This window comes from Herpailurus yagouaroundi, unplaced genomic scaffold (assembly GCF_014898765.1).
Source record: "Herpailurus yagouaroundi ecotype Mexico unplaced genomic scaffold, PumYag 182, whole genome shotgun sequence".
NCBI classification, from domain to species: domain Eukaryota; kingdom Metazoa; phylum Chordata; class Mammalia; order Carnivora; family Felidae; genus Herpailurus; species Herpailurus yagouaroundi.
The window spans coordinates 50,896,772-50,918,176 of NW_024412413.1; the positions used below are offsets into that span (position 1 = coordinate 50,896,772).

Sequence of the window (21,405 nt, forward strand, 5' to 3'; positions counted from 1 at the left end):
AAATCCTGGAGAGCCACTTGGCAGGATTTGGGGTGACTCATAGCCCATACCCACAGTTGATTTCTTGCCCAAATTTTCATTAGCTATTTTCAGTGATTCCAGAACACCATAGTGCCAGAATCTAACAGTACTCTCTGTTAGGGACTATACCAGACCCTCCTCGAATTAGATGTACTGGTGTACAAACAACAAATTATTTCTCTCCAGTTCTTTGAAGATTGAGAAGTACTGGGATCAGAGTACAAAGTGACCATTTATCACCCTGTGACCAGCCCTCCAATTTCAGAAGACCCTTGTTTGAACAGAGTAGCAAATATGAGTCTTCATGATCAAAGTTCCTAATGCCACAGCTTCTGAGAGTTGACCTGCTATGGTGTCTTAGCTGGTTGAAAACTTGGTGTTCTGCATTTGAGGTCATTTGAGGATCCTCGGTCTCTCCTTAATTGTAACAGTTGCTATTAATGGGAATGTAAGTCTATTGTATCATCCATACTCGTTGTCCAACCTCTGGTGTATTCCATACCTTTCACCAACATTATGGTTACTGGTAAAAGAGAAAATTCTCTTCGACACTGCTAAGTGTGATTCCAGATAAACATCATATACTTGAACAAGCTAGATTTTGAGACCTGACATGTTGGGTTCATTAGAGACTTTCATCCTGGCATATTTAAGTTTGTGGCTATCAAAAGGTTAAAAAAAAAAAAGCAACTACTAAGCTACACACATACTCTCTCTCTCCCCACGAGGGGAGGGAGGAATGGTTGTCATTAATTCACAAGAACTGGGTGAAATATTCAAGCAGTATTTTAGCAGCACACATGTAAAATCTCACTGGCTTTTGCCCTAAGCACTTCCATTCATAATGTTGGTTGCCTGCTTCATAGCACCTCTTTGAAATTTTGCTACAGACTCTATCTGCGATGTCTCACGCTGAAGACATGCTTTGGGCTACTCTGGGACCTCTTACTTCTCAGAGATGACTTCTATAATTTGAATGCCTCTGCTGAGTTCTTTAAAAGATAATTTTGTGGAGGGGCACCTAGGTGGCTCAGTTGGTTAAGCATCCCACGCTTGGTTTTGGCTCACCCATGAGCTCATGGTTCCTGAGTGAGTTCGAGCCCCGCGTCAGGCTCTACGTTGACAGCTCAGAGCCCGCTTGGGATTCTGTCTCCCTCTCTCTCTCTGCCCCTCCCCCACACCCCCCCCCCCAAATAAATAAAAATAAACTTAGAAAAAAGATAGTTTTGTGCTGAGTGGTACACTTACCGTGCAGAATCTGCTTCACTGGAGCCATCCTATACAAACGGAATTGCAATAGAAGTTTGGCAGCCTTACTAGCAGAATTCTTCCACTCAGAAGGGCATTTGGGGGCATAAGGTAGGTTTTAGTGTGGTCAGTCGAGCTGAAGATGCTATTTGGCAGATTTATGAAATATCCCATCTGTGGAAAAAATGAAAATTAACTTAATTTTCATAATTGTACAGTTCAGAGGCTCCATGTGTAGGTGTTTCTTGAGTGCATTGTCCGAGATAAGGATTCATTAGTTATAGATTATAAAACTAAATTCATAGCGGGGTAGATCATCTGAAATTGCAGACAGAGTAATATTGAAATCACTTACAGCACTTAAAGCTAAGTAAGTGGAAAGGTACATGGAAATGTAACTAATGAGGGGTGTCTGGGTGGCTCAGTCAGTTAAGCGTCTGACTTCAGCTCAGGCCATGATCTCATGATTCGTGGGTTCGAGCCCCACATCGGGCTCATTGCTATCAGCCTATCAGTGCGGAGCGGGGAGGCTGCTTCAGATTCTGTGTCTCCCTCTCTCTCTGCCCCTCCCCTACTCGCACTCTCTCTGTGTCTCAAAAACAAATAAATGTTGGGGCGCCTGGGTGGCGCAGTCGGTTAAGCGTCCGACTTCAGCCAGGTCACGATCTCGCGGTCCGTGAGTTCGAGCCCCGCGTCGGGCTCTGGGCTGATGGCTCAGAGCCTGGAGCCTGTTTCCGATTCTGTGTGTCCCTCTCTCTCTGCCCCTCCCCCGTTCATGCTCTGTCTCTCTCTGTCCCAAAAATAAATAAACGTTGAAAAAAAATTAAAAAAAAAAAACAAAAAAAAAACAAATAAATGTTAAAAATTTTTTAAAAAAGAAAGGAAATCTACCTAATGATATACTAGAATACTATCCACCTCTTCCATCCTGCCCCTTGTTTCTCTTTCTGTTAAAACTTTGTCTTAATGACAACGTCACTGCATCTTACATTAGGCAAACACTCACAGTTCTGGGGACACATACATAATAACTGAATTTTTTGACTTAAGAGTTTTTATCTTTCTGTGGCTAGGTAAAGAAAATAATCCTTCACATCAGCTAGGAAGTTAATTAAGCAGCACAGATGAAATCAGCATGTCCTGGGTTTATCCCAGGAAGTAGAGAAGGAGAGAACTAACAATTTGCGTGGTTCATTTCTGCCAAGCAATATGCAAAGTACTTTACCTGTTTTATCAATTCTAATTATCATAACAATCCTGTGACATATACTGTTATCCTTATTTTTCATAAATGAATTGTCTTCAAGAGACATCACTACATTAACTGCCCAAGATCACACGGATAATATTGTGGTAAACCTGGGATTAAACCCGATTGACTTCACAGATCTGATTATGTGCCCACAGAAGATTGACAGTCGTTATAGCCAATGTCTGCAACAGTAAATATTAAAAAAAAAAAAGAAACATATATTTTAAGTATGGATGAAAGCTTTCAAAGCAACAGAAAAAATAATGAAATATGTCTTTGTATATTCTAAACCTAAAATTCTGAAATTGAAATGTAAGACTCAGTTCGTATTCTTTCAAAACTAAATGTCGTACAGAGAATGTTTAAAAATAAAAGTGAAATCTTATGATTTGAAATATAATCATTTTAGGCCTGGGTGCATTACTGAGAAAAAAAATCGAGACAATCCTAGAACATCAAATATTTAACATCAAGCACCTAAGAGAGTTCTGAATAACAGGAAGAAAGTGAGACAGGGAATTAATTATCTACTAGTGTTTAATCATTCAGGCATTTTTATTGATATGAATTATGGTAAAGCTACTCAGACTAAGGGAGTGAGGCATCAGAATCCAGGAACCCTTTTACCTGTTTTTTCTTTGGTCTCTTAATATGTCATGTGTGCCCAGAGACATCTTCACAGATTCCTGAGCACTGCATCTACAGCTCACATTTCCATAAGAAACCGAAGTGTTAGGATCTAGCTGGTCTCCAAAGACAAGAAAGAAATAGATAGTTCAGGAAAAGGAACACAAGTATAGTCCCAAAGTAGGGTCTGTGTTCACTTCCTAACCTAGTGAAGAGATCATGAGTGATATTATAGCGCCATCATCTAAGTCAGGGTTCCATAATGAAGGATTTAAAATGGAACAGTTTGCTAGCTCTTACCCTTTGGCAAAGGCTCTCACCTTCTTTAATTCTATAATCATGGGCAAAATGTACTTGGACTCCATAGATTCTCAAGTTCCCCACAGAACTACTTGGCTCTTCTTTCTGCTGTGTGTACGGGTTTAGGGAAGTTTTCTACTTTCATCTTTTGATGTATTTCAGGAGTGGTTCCAATTTCTTCTTTATTTTGTAAGGTTTATTTATTTTAAGTAATCTCTACATCCGACACGGGGCTTGAACTCATTACCCTGAGATCAAAAGTCACACACTCCTCTGACTGAGCCAGGCAGATACCCCCACTTTCTCCTAAGAGTAGTATATCAGAGTGACGTAGAAGGCTATATGTCACTTCCGAATGCCCTCTCTGGTCAAGAAACAGATGCCTCCAGAGGAGCCATCTAACTGTGTAAGTGAAAACATGACGTTCAAAACATACTTCTGAAGGGATATAAGGCTCCCTGGGGATGGTATTCTCTAAATTAAGACACCACGGTTAAATCTCAGCATCATCTGCTCAGAGTACTCTCCAATGCCGGAATCCCTTCAAGACCTTCCCTACCAAGCTCTATTTGAACACCTCTGATAGCAAACACCTTCCTGCCAACCAACTCCACAGCCGAAACCAAGAGTCCTTCACCTTCAATGCACAATGGGATTACCTGGAGAACATTGAAAATGTCCATCCCATCCCAGAGGGTTGTGACAAAAAGAACATGATGATATATATGAAAGCACTTTGTAAACTACAACTCACAGTAAAAATGGAAGGCATATCATCATTTACCCTATTAAATCATAATCATTATTAAATAATAATATAATAACCCTACTAAATAATATTCATCCATCATCCCACCCTGCCTAAACTTTTTTAGATCTGACATCCAACTTATTTTCTGTCTTTTCCAGCTATCTCAAACTTTTCTAATTAGGATTTTTGTTTATTTATCATTAATGAATAAGTATTTATTGGGGACTTACCAGATTCAAAACACTAGACTCTGTGCTTATCATTCCTATCTAATGGTCACCATTGGCCCAAGCTGGGAGGCCTCTTAGTGCCTTTGCATTGTTGATGCCCTGGTCAACTTCCTTTGCTTCTTCATTGATGAGGCATTGTGGTTTTTTGTTTTTGTTTTTGTTTTTGTTTTCATATGGTAGTTCTATTTTTACCTTTTTTTAAAATATAATTTATTGTCAAATTAGCTAACATGCAGTGTATACAGTGTGCTCTTGGTTTCAGGCGTAGATTCCCATGATACATTCCTTATATACAACACCCAGGGCTCATCCCAACAAGCGCCCTCCTCAATGCCCATCACCCATTATCCCCTCCCCCCACTCCCCCATCAACCCTCAGTTTGTTCTCTGTATTACAGGGTCTCTTACGGGTTTGCCTCCCTCTCTGTTCTATTTTTTCCCCTTCCCTTCCCCCAGGGTCTTCTGTTAAGTTTATCAAGTTCCCCATATGAGTGAAAACATAGGCATTGTGGTTTTAACGCATGGTGGTCAAGTTGTTTTTCCTTCTTTCTTCTAGCCATATCTTTAGATCTGTACATTTGCCCGGTATGGCTTTCTTTAAATACTGTCTTTACCTCCTGTAAAAACCCAAGGTCAGCCAGAAATATAGACGCTTTAAATATCTCTAAGTATATTTTTGGCAATTTGCAAGTAACTCGGCTTTTAGGATGTCTGTGTGGTTGGGATTCACTTGTCTTATTTCAGATCCGGTTCCTGGTGAAAAGGATACTTTTTTTAAAACTGTATATATAAAACCAAATCTAGCACAGGATGCCAGAGAGAGTCTGTCTGTATCTTGCTATTGAGCCATTCACCCGTCTTGACTGAGTGTTCCTCGTAGTCTTTGGAGGTTAAGAATCCTGAGTAGTAGTAGGAATTCTTTCTCAGGCTGTCAGACACTTATTCCTACTTAAGTAGTTTCTCTGCCTCAGCAGAATCTGATGGAAATTCATCCTTTTTTTTTTTCTTTTTTTTGGATCACTTATCCAGCTCAGAAAACCTGACTATTTTTAGACTGAGGAGGAATCAGAGTTTCTGGAAAATGATGATAAGGAATATGATGATTACACAATAGCCATGTATAAATGCCAAATCTTTGTAACGGTCGGGGCAAAGGGTTTTTCGCTTTGTGGCAGATATTTCTACTTTCCCATTGACATTGGTCACTTAAAGCCCTAATTCATTTGGCCGTTCACACTTTTTAAAGCAAATAGGACATAAATTTTTTGAGTTTCCTGAAAGCTTGCTCCTAGTAGACAGAATTATGCCCTTTTTTAAAAAGTCATCACATTAGTACTGACGGTGGGAATGGAAGCTTCTGGAGCTTGTGCAGTAAAGAGACATGGCATTGTCTACAATGTGTGCCCCAAGTCACTATGTCTGAACTCATAAATTCCTTTAAGAAATTTTGGGACCTGACTTTTCTCATCCTCTCTTTTAAAAGTTTAATAACTCTTTATTACTTATCTACATGGGACAAGATTAGAGCCAGAGTAATTAAAGTTGGAAGACTTTTATTAGTATCCTACAAAACATGCTTAAACATATATAAGTACTGTCAGTCTATAAAATTTAATACTGAGCCCAGCCATGTAAATCCTAACATGATTATTTTATGTATTGTTCTTCCCTTAGCCAGGGGCCTAAACTCCTTCATTTGTTTAGTTACTGGGTTCTGGTTTCCCCTGAACTAGCTCCACAGTCAAACATCACTCTACAAAAGGCCAAGAAAAGCCAAGGCAGCCTGGAAGAAGTACAGCAAACTCAGAGAACTTGTATTACCATATGTCAAGATCTGTTAAAAAACCAAAGTGATTAAGACAGTATGGTACTGGCATCAGAACAAATTGACCAATGCGACAGAAAACAGTGTCCAGAAACAGACCTATACACATATAGTCCTCTCTTTTATGATACAGGTGACATTGCAATGCAGTGAGGAAAGAATGGTTTTTTTCCAGTAATGATGATGGGCCACTTATATCCACGTGGAAAAATATACATCATGACCCTGCCCCGCGCCATTCATAGAAATCAATGCAGATGGATTATCTATCTAAATGTGAAAATTAAATAATAAAGCCTGTAAGCAGAGATTTTTTTTTAAGTTTTAACATTTATTCGTTTTTGAGAGACAGAACAGGAGCGGGGGAGGGGCAGAGAGAAAGGGAGACACAGCATCTGAAGCAGGCTCCAGGCTCTGAGCTGTCAGCACAGAGCCTGACTCTGGGCTCAAACCCACGAACCGTGAGATCATGACCTGAGCCAAAGTCGGGCACTTAGCCGACTGAACCACCCAGGCACCCCAGTAAGCAGAGATTTCTTAAAGAGAACAATAAAGTACCATAGAAGAAAAAAAGAATAAGAACTTCTCTTCATTAAAAGACACCATTAAGCGTCTGAAATGGTAAACCAGAGAGGTGAAAATCGTATTTGCAAACCATACATCCAATACAGGACTCCTATCAGCGTATGTTATTTTTAAATTCCCACAAATCAATAAGCCAGACAACGTAATGGAAAGTTGGGAGGCAAGACTTGGGCAGACACTTTATGAAAAACAGATACCAAGTGGCCCATTACCCGGGAAAGATTTCTCAACACCTTAGTCATCAGGTGAATGCGAAGGGAAACCCCAGCATAATACCACTGGACACCTACCTGAATGGCATAAGTGGAAGAGACTGACCACAGCAAGAGGTGACAAGCATGTGGAACCACTGGAACTCCCATTCCCTGCAGGCGACAAGATAAATGTATCCAACTCCTCTGGTTGAACACACCCCACCGCCCAACAGGTCAGTCCTAGTTATGACTCCCACAGACATGCATTCCTGTGTTCACCAAACGACATACTAGAATGCTCATGGCAGCAATATTTGTAATAGCCAAAAACTGGAAAATACCTAAATAGTAGCATGGATCAATTATGGCATATTCACCCAATGGAATAGTATATAGCAAGGAGAATGAATGACCTAAAGTTACTCCCCAAAATGTGCGTGAATCTAACGTATTATCGAGCAGAAAAGCCAGAATCAGAAAAGTAAAACATGGGTGTGTTTTCTTAAAAGTCCAAAAATAAGCAATGCCAACCTATGCTGGTAGAAGCCAAGGTAGTGGTGACCTGTGGGACAAGGGCGTGATTTATTTTTTTTTTTTAATTTTTTTTTTCAACGTTTATTTATTTTTGGGACAGAGAGAGACAGAGCATGAACGGGGGAGAGGCAGAGAGAGAGGGAGACACAGAATCGGAAACAAGCTCCAGGCTCTGAGCCATCAGCCCAGAGCCCGACGCGGGGCTCGAACTCCCGGACCGCGAGATCGTGACCTGGCTGAAGTCGGACGCTTAACCGACTGCGCCACCCAGGCGCCCCGACAAGGGCGTGATTTAAAGGAATATAAAAGCAGGAGCATTCTTTAATGCTGGTACCGTTCTGCTTCTGGGTCTGGGTATGGATACACAGATGTGTTCAGTTTATGAAAATATATTAAGCTGCTAACTCATGATTTATGCATTTCTCTATATGTTTATTATACTTCAATAAAAAGTTTAAAAAACACCATAACCCAATAAGCAAGGTACAAAAAATAACAGTAGCAGTCATGTAAAATACGGGGAGGGGGCCAAGATATTCCAAAGTTAGTAAAATTACCAGGGTGAGCTGCTGTAGAGAACAAAAGTCAGTCATCAACCATGCTTTAGCCAAACCTAAGGGACATGGGACATACTACTGAGTTTCACTGACTTTGGACTCTTCTTACAAGGCAGTAACTTTGCAAATTGTCTCCTTTAACTCCCTAAGAAAAACAGGGCTTAAGATACAGTTCATTTGAACATGGAAGGTACGCTTTGTCGTACTGGGAATATTTCCCAAGCAGTGTATTTTAAGAAGCAAAAATAAATTGGCAATTTTTGTTGAAAGTTAAAAAAAAAATGTATTAGAGTTTAGCTCATCTGAAAGAGATTGAAATTATTAGTAGCATGATTTGAATAGGCTATCACTAATAAAAATACTTTTAACTAATGGGTACATTGAAAAGCACCCCAAAGGTACTTTTTATCTGAATGAATGTAAGGCAGGCAGAGCTAATAATACCGTGTAGTCTTTCTGCCACCCGGGGAGGTTCTAATCAAGTCTTGTGCTCTGATTGAAATGCAGAGCTCAGAGTGGGAAAACTGATTAACAAAATAAAAAATCCGGAGTGTTTCCCATGCAAACAGTCATCAGCGTATCTTATGTAATTATGTAGGCCATAAATCAACACAGCGTGCAAGGGCTTCAGCCATAGTGTAAATATCTTAATGACTGAGACGTCTTTAGCCATGAATAATTTATATCTGCGTGATCCATTTTTCTCAACCATGCTTCACTTAGGCAGGACAGACTAATCTGCTGTCAGGGGATGGGCTCTTGATTACTTCTTCCTGATTTTTCTTCTGTTTATTTTCCTCATTTTGACACACTCCATTTTTCCCTCTCGCACTTTCTTAAATAAGGGTGCCTCATTCATCCACCCTGTCTGCTTGCTTTTACTTTTGCTATGCATCTTATTAGACAGCTTGGAATAAAGCCAGGGCTTTTGGACTCCTACTTTTCATAAGGCCCTCTGTAAATGGAATGAGGTGGCAACTAGGGAAATAGGCTTAATACCACAAGGCAGTATGAGCTTCTTGATGTTGTTGTGGGGAAACATTTATTATGGAAAGCAATTGCCAGAAAAGGCTAATGATCAATTAAACGTTAGCATTTGTAGATCCCCTTCTGTGATGCGGAAAGTAACTGCCACATGGGTAATGCTGGAGAGCTTACTTGCTAAAATAGTTTTGTTGTTTTCTTAGAGCCCATTAAAATAAAGGCAGCAGAGAAACATTCAGATCAAATTCTATGTTACCTAAAACGCAGACAGACAGTCCTTATGGACATGGAACTTTGGTCACCTGTGGATCAAATGACAAACTTGAGTAATTTTCCTAGAAACCTGGAAATCACATCCTGTTTGACAGCTCATTATTTTTTATAAGGACATTGACTCTACCATATTAAAGATTTCATTAGAGGGGAAAATTGCCAGCATTATACGGCCTGCAGTTAAAAAAAAAAAAAAAAAAAACTAGAAACGTCTTGAGGTTCAGCAGAATCATTTTCCATTGTGGAATCCACTAGTTTTCCTATCCTATACCCCATCTTCTTGGCAAGGGATCCCTAGAGGTTACTAGAAGGAAGAGACAGTACACTATCATATTTGAGTCCTCAGTACCTTCTGATGTTCCTGGCATGTAGTTAGCACTCAATAAATATATTTTTAAAGTTCATTTTGTTGCAAGAATGGTGACTTACCCTGCAGATTTAGAAAGTTCAGTTCTGTGGGAAGTGAGGTAGGTGATCTTCTAACCTGGCAAGAATCTGGTTAGGCTTCTCATCTCCTGATAGTACACTAATCCTGTAACTGATTTATCCGATGTCCAAAGCAAATGGATCTGGTCTCAGTCACTTATATAAAATGCCAACATACTAAGGTCTTCTTGCAGAGAACCATCTTGAATCATCTAATAGCCAACTTCTGTTGGAAACCCAAGTGAGGGAGAAGACTGATATCTAGGAAAGATCCCCAGAGAGACATCCCATCTGTCTAAGCTAGGATCTGCCTTTAGATCAAGTTGACTACCACATTAGCTTATTCCATTATAGAGACACTATCATTGATTTGCTTTTTAATTTTATTCCTCAACGTTGATGAAGGAACAGCCATTGGACACTACCTCTGTGTCCTATTATAAAAATGTGTTGAGGGGCACCTAGGTGGTTCAGTTAAGCACCTAACTCTTGATTTCAGCTCATGTCATGATCTCATGTTCATGGGATTGAGCCCCATGGCGGCCTCTTCCCCAAGCCTGCTCACACTCTCTCTCTGTCTCTCAAAATAAATAAACATTTTTAAAAAGGTATTGAGGATACTCCCATTATATCAGCATGATAGATAGACAGATAGATAGATCTATATCTATCTACAGATAGATAGATAGATCTGTATATAGATATAGGTTATAAAACCCCATGGGAGAGAGATCTTTTAAAGCTTCCCGCTAGAAGAACCTTTATTTCCACTGCAAGGACTAGAAGACTTCCCCCTTTCCAATGGTGATAACTGCATAATTGACCATGTTTCCTTTATTGTCCCAATTTCCAGGAATCTCAGAGTAATATTTTTTTTTTCACTGAAGCAAAAGTCGCTAGGTGGCTCAGTCAGTTAAGTGTCCAGCTTTTGATTTCAGCTCAGGTCATGATCTCAAGGTTTGTGGGTTCCAGCACCACATCGGACACTGCACTGACAGCAAGAAGCCTGCTTGTTATTCTCTCTCTTCTCCCTCTCTCTCTCTCTCTCTCTCCCTGTGCCCCTCCCCCACTCATGCTCTATCTCTCAAAATAAATAAACTTAAAAAAAATAAATAAAGTGTAGACCATCAGCTCTGTGTAGTTGCAAAACTTAAGCAGTCACTTCCTATTCCCCTCTGCCTACACACCCTGGCAACCACCAATCTACTTTCTGTTTCCTTGAATTTACCTATAGTTCAGAGTCATTTTTGCAATTCATTCAGACCATTTCTGTTAACCCCTGTGGGCAAGGCACTTGTAGGCTCTTCTTCTTCTTCCTGAGTCTTTCTTTATATCACATGTTTCGTTTAAAGCAAGCAGCCTCCAGACTTTGTGGAAAGAAGTTGCATGGAGATATATACAAACAAGGATATCCTCCTTTTTACCTCTAGAGCCACTCGCCACCCCTCTCCATGCCACTGTGTGCTGTGACCTATATGGCCCACATAATGGGCTCTCATGTCCCCTGGCTCCATTGGGTTTAGCTAATAGGGAATCATGGCAGAAGATGAGAGGGAGGGAAAACAGTGATGGAGGGTGTTATTCCCGAGCTTCCTCCCTATGGATTCACTGGGAATGGCTATGTCCTTTGACTCAAGGTCCCAGCTACTGTCAGGTAGCCCTTTCCACACAGACCTTTCTGAATCCGCATTTCACTAAGAGTTCTAGCCTTTGCTTCTTCAGGACAGTGTAGCAAAATGCTCTTTGGTTCTGGCCCCACAGTATTACATCATCCTGGTGGTTTCCCTCTAAGTTGCCCACAGCTTCCTAAATATTTCTTTTATTAAACTTTCATCAAAGTATCCTGATTTGAGTGTGTCATCTGTTTCTTGCAAGGACCCTGACTCAAACAAGCATATTCTGCTCTGTGGTTCTGTTTAGCTATAGGTCAACATGATACGCTCAGAGTCCTCTGCAGAGAAGCTGGTCTGGCAGATTTTCCTAGGGCCAGAGAATTCTTCTCAAAGACACCCAAAGCATTCATATCTCTTCATGGTTTTAAGGCGCAGGACCTTTGCGTCAATCCCTAAATGGTAACAGTCTGTTTTAAGAGCTCATAATCCTGGAGGTCGTTTCTTTACTTGACCATTTTCAGTCGCTCTAATACCCACTTACGGAGCTGGAATGATCAATGAGCTCAAGTCCCATCTGAAAGAAGGTGGGTTCCCTTTCTGCCAATGCATTGTTCCCTAATTCTTTCATTCTTAGATAAACTCAAACACTTCTCAGTCTGATATTGTGAGACATTAGATGGAATTCATTATAGCAGGCTTAGAATTTAGACAAGAGAAAAATCTTCCTCATCGTCAACATTACCTATGTCATGCATATGCAGCCTGTTCCAAGAAGAGCCATTGAAAGGATTTAAGCATAGGGTGAACATGATCCCAGCTACACTAAGAACTACTTCAAACAAAAAAATATGATTTAAATTTCTGTATCATCAATATAGTTAGCATAACACCTTGAACAAAATGATAGGTGTGTATGCTTTCTCTCGTTCCGCCAATATCACTGAGCACCTACTGTGTACATCGATATGGTAGACTGTGGAGTCACAGTCATGAGGAGGGCATTCACAGTCATGAAGAGCTGCACGGAGCTTACACTTTTAATTGAAGAACTATTAGGGGCGCCTGGGTGGCTCAGTGGGTTGAGCGTCTGACTCTTGATTTCGGCTCAGGTCATGATCTCATGGTTTGTGAGATTGAGCCCCGCATTGGACTCTGTGCTGACAGCATGGAGCCTATTTGGGATTCTCTCTCTCTCCCTCTCTCTCTCTGGCCCACCTCTGCTCGCTCTCTCTCTCTCTCTCAAAATAAATAAATAAACTTTAAAAAACAAAGAACAATTGGATAAACAGCAAATTAAACAACTAATTGTGGAATTACATTTATTAGAAGTCCTGTAAAGGAAAAAAGCAGGGTTCTATAAACACATTTCACAGGCAGGTTGACATGGTTTTCAGATCAGGCCAGGAATCCCTGAGGAAGTTACATTTAGCAAGGCAGCGGTGAAGTAGGTGAAGGAGAAACTGGGCGGGGGGGGGGGGGGGGCCCGGTTTGGAACATTCCAGGTAGACAGAACCATATATATAAGGGACCAGAGGCAGGAAGGCGCAAGGCATTTTTAAAAAATTGAAGGAGAAGTAGGGGGTAGAGCAGAGAGAACACGAGCAGAATGATGGAAATAAAGCTGTTGAAGTGAGCAGGAGCCAGGTGTAGGTCCTTGTAGACCGTGTTAAAATGTTTTACCCCATGAGAACAGTCATTGAAAGGATTTATGCATGGTGTTCACATGATGAGATCTATGTTTTTTTTTTTTTTTTTTTTTTAAATCACTGGAAGGTGGAGGCCATATGAGGATAAAGGGATATCAGATGATGGTAACTTGGACTGAAAGAGTGATTGTGGAGATGGAAAGAAATGGTGAAGTTGAGAGCTACTTAGGAACAAGAGGCATTTGGGAGGATGCGGGAGACGACGGAGTTGAGATGACTCCTAGGTTTCTGGTTTGCATGATGGAATATAATAGGCGTCATTCACTGGGAGAAGGAAACATGGATGGGAATCAATGGAGTGTGGTGGGCTCGCTATCAGTTTTACACGCATTGTGTTTGTTGTGCTCATGAAACATCCAAGAATTGTTCGAGGTGGGGGGGGGGTGGCAGTGGAAGCTCAGAGGAAGGGTATGTGCTGGACACATAGATTTAAGAGTGATCGTGGTCAAGTGAAACTGGGCTCCTAAGGAGAAAGAATAGAAGGCTGAGCTCATATTCAATAAACTGTTGTCAAGAATTCCGGATCGTCTTTACATGAGATAAACACCTTCCTTCCTGTGCCATCTTTATTTTCTCTGGGTAAGTTAGGACCTCATTGTGACACAGTCCTGCTAGAAACTTAAACTTGTGCCCTGGAAACCCCTTAATGTGAAATCTTTATATTATATAATGAGAGTACAAGGGTGGGAGACCATCCCTCAAACTCAGTCTTTAAAGGATGTTACTGTTGTTATCAAAATATTTAACAGTCTGATGTCTTGCATATCATCTTGGTAAACACCAGCTGTATACAGTCACTTTATATCCAGCAGGTCACCTCTTCTACTCATTAGTAGGAAATTGGAATTTAAATTTAGCTATTGCATGTCTTTGTAAAGTTTATTAACCTTCTCTAGTTTTCTGATTTCCACGAGGCTCTTCCTTACCTGACATTGCTATCTCTCTGTAGAGTCACAGATTATCAGGGTTAGAGAGCTTTTTATTGAAGTCCTCCAATTTTTCAAAAGAAGAAAATGAGGTCAAAGGGAGACGATGGCTTGAGCCACATGGTAAGTTGGTAGCATAGCCAGGCATCACCCTCCGAGCCTCCCGCCCTGAGCTTAGAAGTACACTGTTTCTTCCCTTAACCATGACTTTAAATGTCTCTTCTCAGAATTCTGAAGCTTTGTAAAGTTTAAAAGAAACTCATTAGTTGCACATTAGGCTCTCCCAAAAGGAAATGCTGCACTTGTTCCTTTGAAGCCTTACTGGGGAAAGTACTACTTAGAGAGAAACTGTTATTCTAGCTCCCATTCACAGAGGGGCACCAGAGCAGCTGTGGGTCTGATCTCTCTTCTCTTCTAAATTAATGGCGGCAGAAGATCTGGTTCCCTTTTTCTATGCTTCTTTCCTCCACCCCCCCCCCCCCATAAATCACTTTAATTGTGTGCACATCATCTACTTCAGAGTCTAAGGGAACCTGATACTTGTTCTAGACTCACTCCATTCTCATCAGTCTAATACCAAAACCCCTCTCCAAATGGAAAGATCCATTATTCAGTGACAGCAGGACACTGACAGGCACTTAGGAAGCTAAAAGGATGAGGGGAGCAAAGGTCTCCCATTACCTCCTTAAACCTTTTTTGTCAGCTACTCATATGCATTTAACGTGTAGCACTTCGCTTGTGAATTTCGGTTTGCCTCCTTTCCTACCAACAATTTCTCCTAATTGTTCCATTCTTCTAAGACACTACAGCCTGATATAGCACCTTTGCCTTCTTCTCAAAATGTTCTGAAAGACTAATTTGATCCTTAAAGAACAAAAAGTTAAAAGCTTTTTGTGAGTAATCAATTCCCTGCAAGTTTGCTAATATTTTTCTGTTTCTTGGTAGCATGTTCCACAACATAGGCTGATAATCTCTTTAAAAACTCTGATCCTTAATCGTGATGTAATGTTTTAAGAAAAATGCATACATAGCGTGTACTAGATAATGGTTGATTATGGTTTTGTTAAAAATTTACACCTGCAAATACCTAGTTAGAAATAGCTGCCCCTTAGAATTCAAGAAAGGTACATTGGAGGGATAGACTCCAGTGAAAAGCCCTATCAGGATCCAGATTTAGCTTTTAACAAAGACCCAAACTTAAAATATTAGCTTCAATATGATAGAAGGTTATTTATCGGGAGATCTCCAATCTCTGGATATAGGGTTTCAGAAACCTAAGCTTCCTCTGTGTGGCTTCCTGCTCTTGTCTACATGGTTGAAGATGGGTCACCAGTTCTGGGCCCACACCGCAACAGCAACAAGGAGGAAATGAGCTACAGGAAAGCACAACCATCATTTTGAAGAGCACATTCAGAAGGGCTCACTTCCCATTGGCTGGTATGAGGTCACATGGCTGCACCTCCCAGCAAAGGAGGCCAGGAAATGTCCTTAGCTGGGCAGGACATTTGCTCAGCTAAAACTTGGAAAGCTTATTACTGAAGAAAGAAGGGAGTGTGGGATACCAAGGAACAACTCTCAGCTTCTGTCATTCGTAAGAGATTAAGTTGTAAGTAACGGAGAAAATTTATTACTTTCATTTGTTAAGCCAAGGAAATTTATTCGACATGGAAAAAAAAGTGGAAGAATATCTGTGATCGTCACCTCCCAAAGCTATCTATTAAAATCCAGCCGAGTCTGTGGGAAGTGATTTTGGAAATTAGTCCTTCTAAAATTATTCCTTCTATTCTTGGGGTGATCATTTCACTGTGTATACGAATATCAAATCCTTACATTGTTCACCTGAAACTAATGTAATATGCCAAACGATCCCTAATTAATTAATTAAGTCCTTTTGGAGTTCTATAAAGATAATGGGAGAAAAGGCCCTGCTGGACCAGAGCCCACATGAGGGTCAACCTTGCTAGGGAGCATGCTCAAGGAAAGGGAGGACAGCAGACCTCAGGGGGTGAAGCTGGAGGCACCAGATTATGTGCGTTTGCCTTAGCCACAGAACTTTGACTATCAGAGTTGAGAAGGAAGCAGAATCGTCTCCCCTAGTGAAGGAAGGACAACTAAAACAGGGGTAACGAGGCCTGGCAACTATTTATTGCACACCTCCTATGTGCCGGTCATTATGCCAGGCACTGAGGAGGGTGCAATCAATAAGATGTCATCTCTGCCTTCCCAGCAAGCTTGCAGTCTGGCAAAGGACAGAAGCATGTAACCCACACTGGCCACTATGAAACAGTGAGGCGTGTGCCACAACTGAAGGCATCTAGCAGGCTATAGGAGCACGTGAGAAAGTGATCTCCCAAATCGTGAGTCAGGAGAGGCTTCTCAGAAGAATTGATGTTTACACGGAGTCCCCAAGTAGGAGTTGAAGGAATAAAGAGTGTTCCAAGCCAAAAGTAAAGCATGTGCGGTGTAAAGTCACTCCTGAGGGTGAGGTGACCCTAGATCAGGTCCGGGATAAAGAAAGATCCAAAAGATTTACAAAGTCAACTTAGTGTATGCATCCCCAGTATTTGGCTATTTAGAGACATCATCTCTTCATCCTTCTCTCCCATCCATCCATCCATCCATCCATCCATCCACAGTAGATGCTGAGATGTTTGAATTCATTAATTTTTAAAACTGTTACTGAGAAACCTAGTTTTGCCAGGCACTGTGCCAAGTGATAAAGAGGGCATAAAGATACACAAAACATTATCCCCAGTGATGTGAAGCTTAAATTTTAATTGAAGAGATAAATCTGTGCACATATTACTAGATACGCAAGCTGCATAGAACATGCCTAAAACGTGTCCTAAAACATGCCCTAAGAAGTTACCGCTGGCAGGGGTCATGTTACCTGGAGGGAAATGTAAGTTTCAGGGCTAACATTACCAGACCAACATCAGACTGAACACTCTCCACATTTCTCATGTGTCTGTGTTTGCTTATTGGGTTTCTGTTTTGTTTTGTTTTGTTTTGTTTTGTTTTGTTTTGTTTTGTTTTCTGATATTTGTTCTTCCATAGATTCTGTGGCAACAGCGTCCGGGCCACTGCTAGTTGAAGTTGCCAAAACTCCTGGTGCCAGCCTTGGGGTTGCCCTGACTACCTCGATGTGCTGTAACAAACAGGTCATTGTCATAGACAAAATCAAATCTGCAAGTATTGCGGACAGGTGAGTGTTGTAGAAAGTGCCTACGTTTCAAAACTGCATGAGTGTTAAAATAGATATCTACATGTATTTCCACACGCATATACACACATGTAATACATACACATATACACATGCCTTCACATACGTACATATCTGATTTTAAAAAGAGCTCTTCTGCCCATCTATACAAGTTTCATCAAGAAAACAAGTTACGGTTCTAGGGCTTAAAAATCAACCCACCTGTCAGCCACCCCAGATGTTATGTTGCCTCATCCAGACGTTTGGTGTGGCCTTTAGCAATAGGAAAAAAAGGAAGTCAAGCAACTGAACAAGTTTCCCTACCATGTTCTAGGGTGATAGATTGGTTTTGCTGTAAGGTAGCTAAGTATATCTTTTGTGTGCTCCATTTAGAGAAGTCATGGGTTTTCGTGAACTGTTAACAGTTAAATCTTGCCACCATAAAATCTTATTCCTTTTTTCTTAAATAAGTAAAACAATATTTTTGAAATAATGCAGTCTTTAAAGAGAAGTCTTATGCTGTCACGGAATGTTAATCTTAGGGTTTCACAATCTTCAAGGGCCCCTGAAAACATCATTCATTCCTATGACACAATAAAAACAAAAGCCCTTTTTCCTGAGTTCTTTTTGCGAATTAATATTTTAGACTTACAAGGTGAGAAGGGGGGGAAGAAAGACTACCTCACCCCCTAATAAGTTATTTCACAGCTCCTGATAGGAACTCCCCCCCACCTTCACAGCTGAAGCTCTTTAAGTGTTTCCACTTGAACTTTTATTTTTAGACAGAAGGGATGAGTTGAAATGCTTTTTTGTCTTGAGAAGTAGACTGTTTTCACTGTGGAAGTCTCTAGACGTACTCCAAAAGGCCCAGCCTCCCTTGCAGGTTCCCAGCCTCTTTTTCATATGCCCTCGCCTTACCTGGGAAACCTCCAACTCAGACGCAGTAACCCACAGCAACCCCTGTCTTGGTCAGTCTACAGCTCCACTGTGGTCTTACCCTACATTCAGCCCTTTAACAGTGACAGCCATTGATCCAGGGGTGTTCTCCAGTTCAATGGTGCAGGATGCTTTAATTTTCTCCCTCTGTTTTTTTTTTTCCCGTTCCGCAGGGGGTAACCAGTTTAAGGAGCTGTCCACTTGACTGGTACGTCGGGATGCTGACTGCTGTGTTTGCTTTTCTCAACTCATGCAGTAGCCAGTCTCTTGAGTTCAGCAAGGTGTAGCTCTAGCCCCCGCTTTCCCTTCACTCACCACACAGGCCTCCTTTATGGCTCTTTTGACTCCTGCATAATTTCCATCGCCATCAAGAGCTTTTGTACTAATCGATGTTTAACTCGAAAATAACAAAATACAATACAGTAGTAAAGAACTGGTGATTTGGCAGCTTGTGTGAGAGAGTTCTGAAAAAAGCATTAGCTGAATCTCCCCGAGTTATTCCCATTCACACATAAACTAGTTGTAAATGATCCTGTTCCAGTTATGTGAGTCACATCTTGACATCCTGAACATTGACCAGCTCATATTTATAGATACACAAACCAACAAGGAAAAATCACGGAAGAAAGTCAAGGGGACAAATGTTCCTGTTCCTCTCTTCCCTCCCACACACTTCCCTTCAACTTCTGGCACCACCACCCTGAAATAATACGATTTCTTAAGAGGCACAAGAGAACATTTCCTTGAGTTTTTCTGTATCTCCCACATTCCTCTTCATACGCAAGGTGCTTCACATTTGACAGATGGTGTTTCCTATAACACTCAGAGTTTTCCTTTTTTTTTATTAAAAAAAATTTTTTTTTCAACGTTTATTTATTTTGGGGACAGAGAGAGACAGAGCATGAACGGGGGAGGGGCAGAGAGAGAGGGAGACACAGAATCGGAAACAGGCTCCAGGCTCTGAGCCATCAGCCCAGAGCCCGACGCGGGGCTCGAACTCACAGACCGCGAGATCGTGACCTGGCTGAAGTCGGACGCTTAACCGACTGCGCCACCCAGGCGCCCCCAGAGTTTTCCTTTTTTAAGTAAATGCAAACCGCGTGAAATGTTAAGACTGCGAAGGACATGAACGTCATGTTCCAAAGACGAGAGCACTCATCGCACTGAGTATTTCTCCTTTCCGTAGATGTGGCGCTCTTCACGTGGGAGATCACATCCTGTCCATCGACGGAACCAGCATGGAGTACTGTACATTGGCAGAAGCCACCCAGTTCCTGGCCAACACCACTGACCAGGTCAAGCTGGAGATTCTTCCCCATCATCAGACCCGCCTGGCCCTGAAGGGACCTGAGCATGGTGAGAAGGATCCATCTGGATAAATCTCTTTATCTTGCTTTTACAGTTACTGCTTCTCTCCCAGAATTAGAAGCAGAAAGACACAGAGGCTAATTCTGGCTTTATCATTTCTTTCAGAGCAGCGGGTTATCTTTTGTTTACTTTCCCTCGTCTCCCAGATCCTTGTTCCTGAGCCAAATGTAATTTATTTGAAACCTCAAAATTGAGGAAAGAAACATTGTTTGAAATAGAATTTTCAGGCTTGTGCTATTTGATATTTAAAAAAAAAAAAAAAAGAAGAAGAAGAAGAAGAAGAAGGCTTTGTTGCAAAGTGATTGTGAAGAGAAGAGGAATAATTTGACTTCCTGTTACGCAGAGTGAATGTCCACTCTACCTCAAGGACGGTGAAGGCAAATTATAAAATTCTCACTTTTTAAAAATAATTATAAAATGGGTATTAACGGCAGACGCTTCAAATTTGGGGAGGAGAAAACAGTTGTGTGCAAGGTTGACTTTCTCCACAGTTTGTCTGTTTGCCAGAATAGCTTTTTCCGTAGCCCTTCCATAAAGGAACGACCTTTATGATGAAATATCTTTCCTGGGCGCGTCAGAATATTTGACTGCTTTTATTCAGTAACAAGTGTCAGCTGAGGGGACCTGCATTTTCACTGTCTGAAGCTCACGGGTACATTTGCTAAGTGTTTGTACACCATCCACCTAAGCATCTTTAAACAAAACCCAGTACAAGAGAAAGGACTTGGAGCCCAAAATCACATTGAAGAAAGACTCTTCAAGGGGGTTCTTTGTTCCAACTCCTCTCTCCTTTCCCTTAAGTCAAGTGCCCCCCTTTTTTATTCCCTGAAATCGATCCCTTGAAGCTTCACTAGTGCTGTCAGGGGGCCCTAATGGAGAAGAGCACTTTTTTTTTTGTATGTTTAGAGAAAGAGAACAATTTTCTCCGGAATTGAAATTTTGTTTGTCAAGAGATCATTTGTATTATGTGTCTCCCACCTTCTGAAAGACACCGTGCTTTTCCACAGTTTGAAGAAAAAACAGAGGGACCGGTTAATTTTCATACTGAATGAGTCAGCTGGATGCAACCTTTTTTAATTAAATGGAGCTTAGACAGCCCTGGAGCTAATGAAAATCTCTAGTACAGCATTACCTTTATCAGATTTTAATTTTACACAATGGAGCCGAGAAGTGATGCAGTATAGGCAGGTTATGAAAAGAAAGTCTGCCTCATTTGCCTAGAAGTGGGAAGGGGCTCCAGGAGGTACAGGTCATGGGAATGCACACCGCTCCGGTCAGGAGACCCCTTGGGACACCCTGGCAGAGGGGAGAGATTTCTCAAACTCAGTTTCTTCTAAATTAATCTGAAGCCGTCACTGGATTTGGAGCACAGGAGGTATAAGGATATACACTGTGTGGCGCTTTCTCAGCATGAGATTTGGCTTGGTAAATCCTGCTATCGGTGAATCAGAAATATGGAGCAGACCCTTGCAAAATGTCATTATCTTCAGCAACCTCATTTTCCCCTTTTTATTTGCCCTGTATATAAATCATAAATAGTCCAAATAGTTTCCAACTCGTGAAATATTAAATATTTTTACCTGTCAAGACAATTTGAGAGGAATACTAAAATGCATGAAGACCAAGAACAAATTATTTTTTTTTTAATATGGAAGCCCTGTTGTCATTGTGACTTTTCAGAGGGGTGCAGGGTCGGGGCTGGTAATTTAAATAATTCAAGCTTCCATTTCTGACCCCATCATCTACTTTGGCTGAAAGTTGCTCATCATCTTTCTTCTCTAGCCTACAGGCATCTCCCTACAGTTTACATTAAAATCAGACTTGCATTTCCAAGAAGGCAAAAGTAT

The 21,405-nt window shown here is 41.1% G+C and overlaps 1 protein-coding gene across 1 annotated transcript in view; it reads left to right on the plus strand.

The window, feature by feature from the left end:
• Window positions 1–21,405, plus strand: part of GRIP1 (glutamate receptor interacting protein 1) — a 412,883-nt gene that overhangs the window by 284,859 nt on the left and 106,619 nt on the right. The window contains exons 8-9 of the mRNA XM_040490428.1: window positions 17,110–17,257; window positions 19,377–19,546. Coding sequence (XP_040346362.1) covers window positions 17,110–17,257; window positions 19,377–19,546 — 318 coding nt within the window. The remainder of the gene's footprint in view (window positions 1–17,109; window positions 17,258–19,376; window positions 19,547–21,405) is intronic.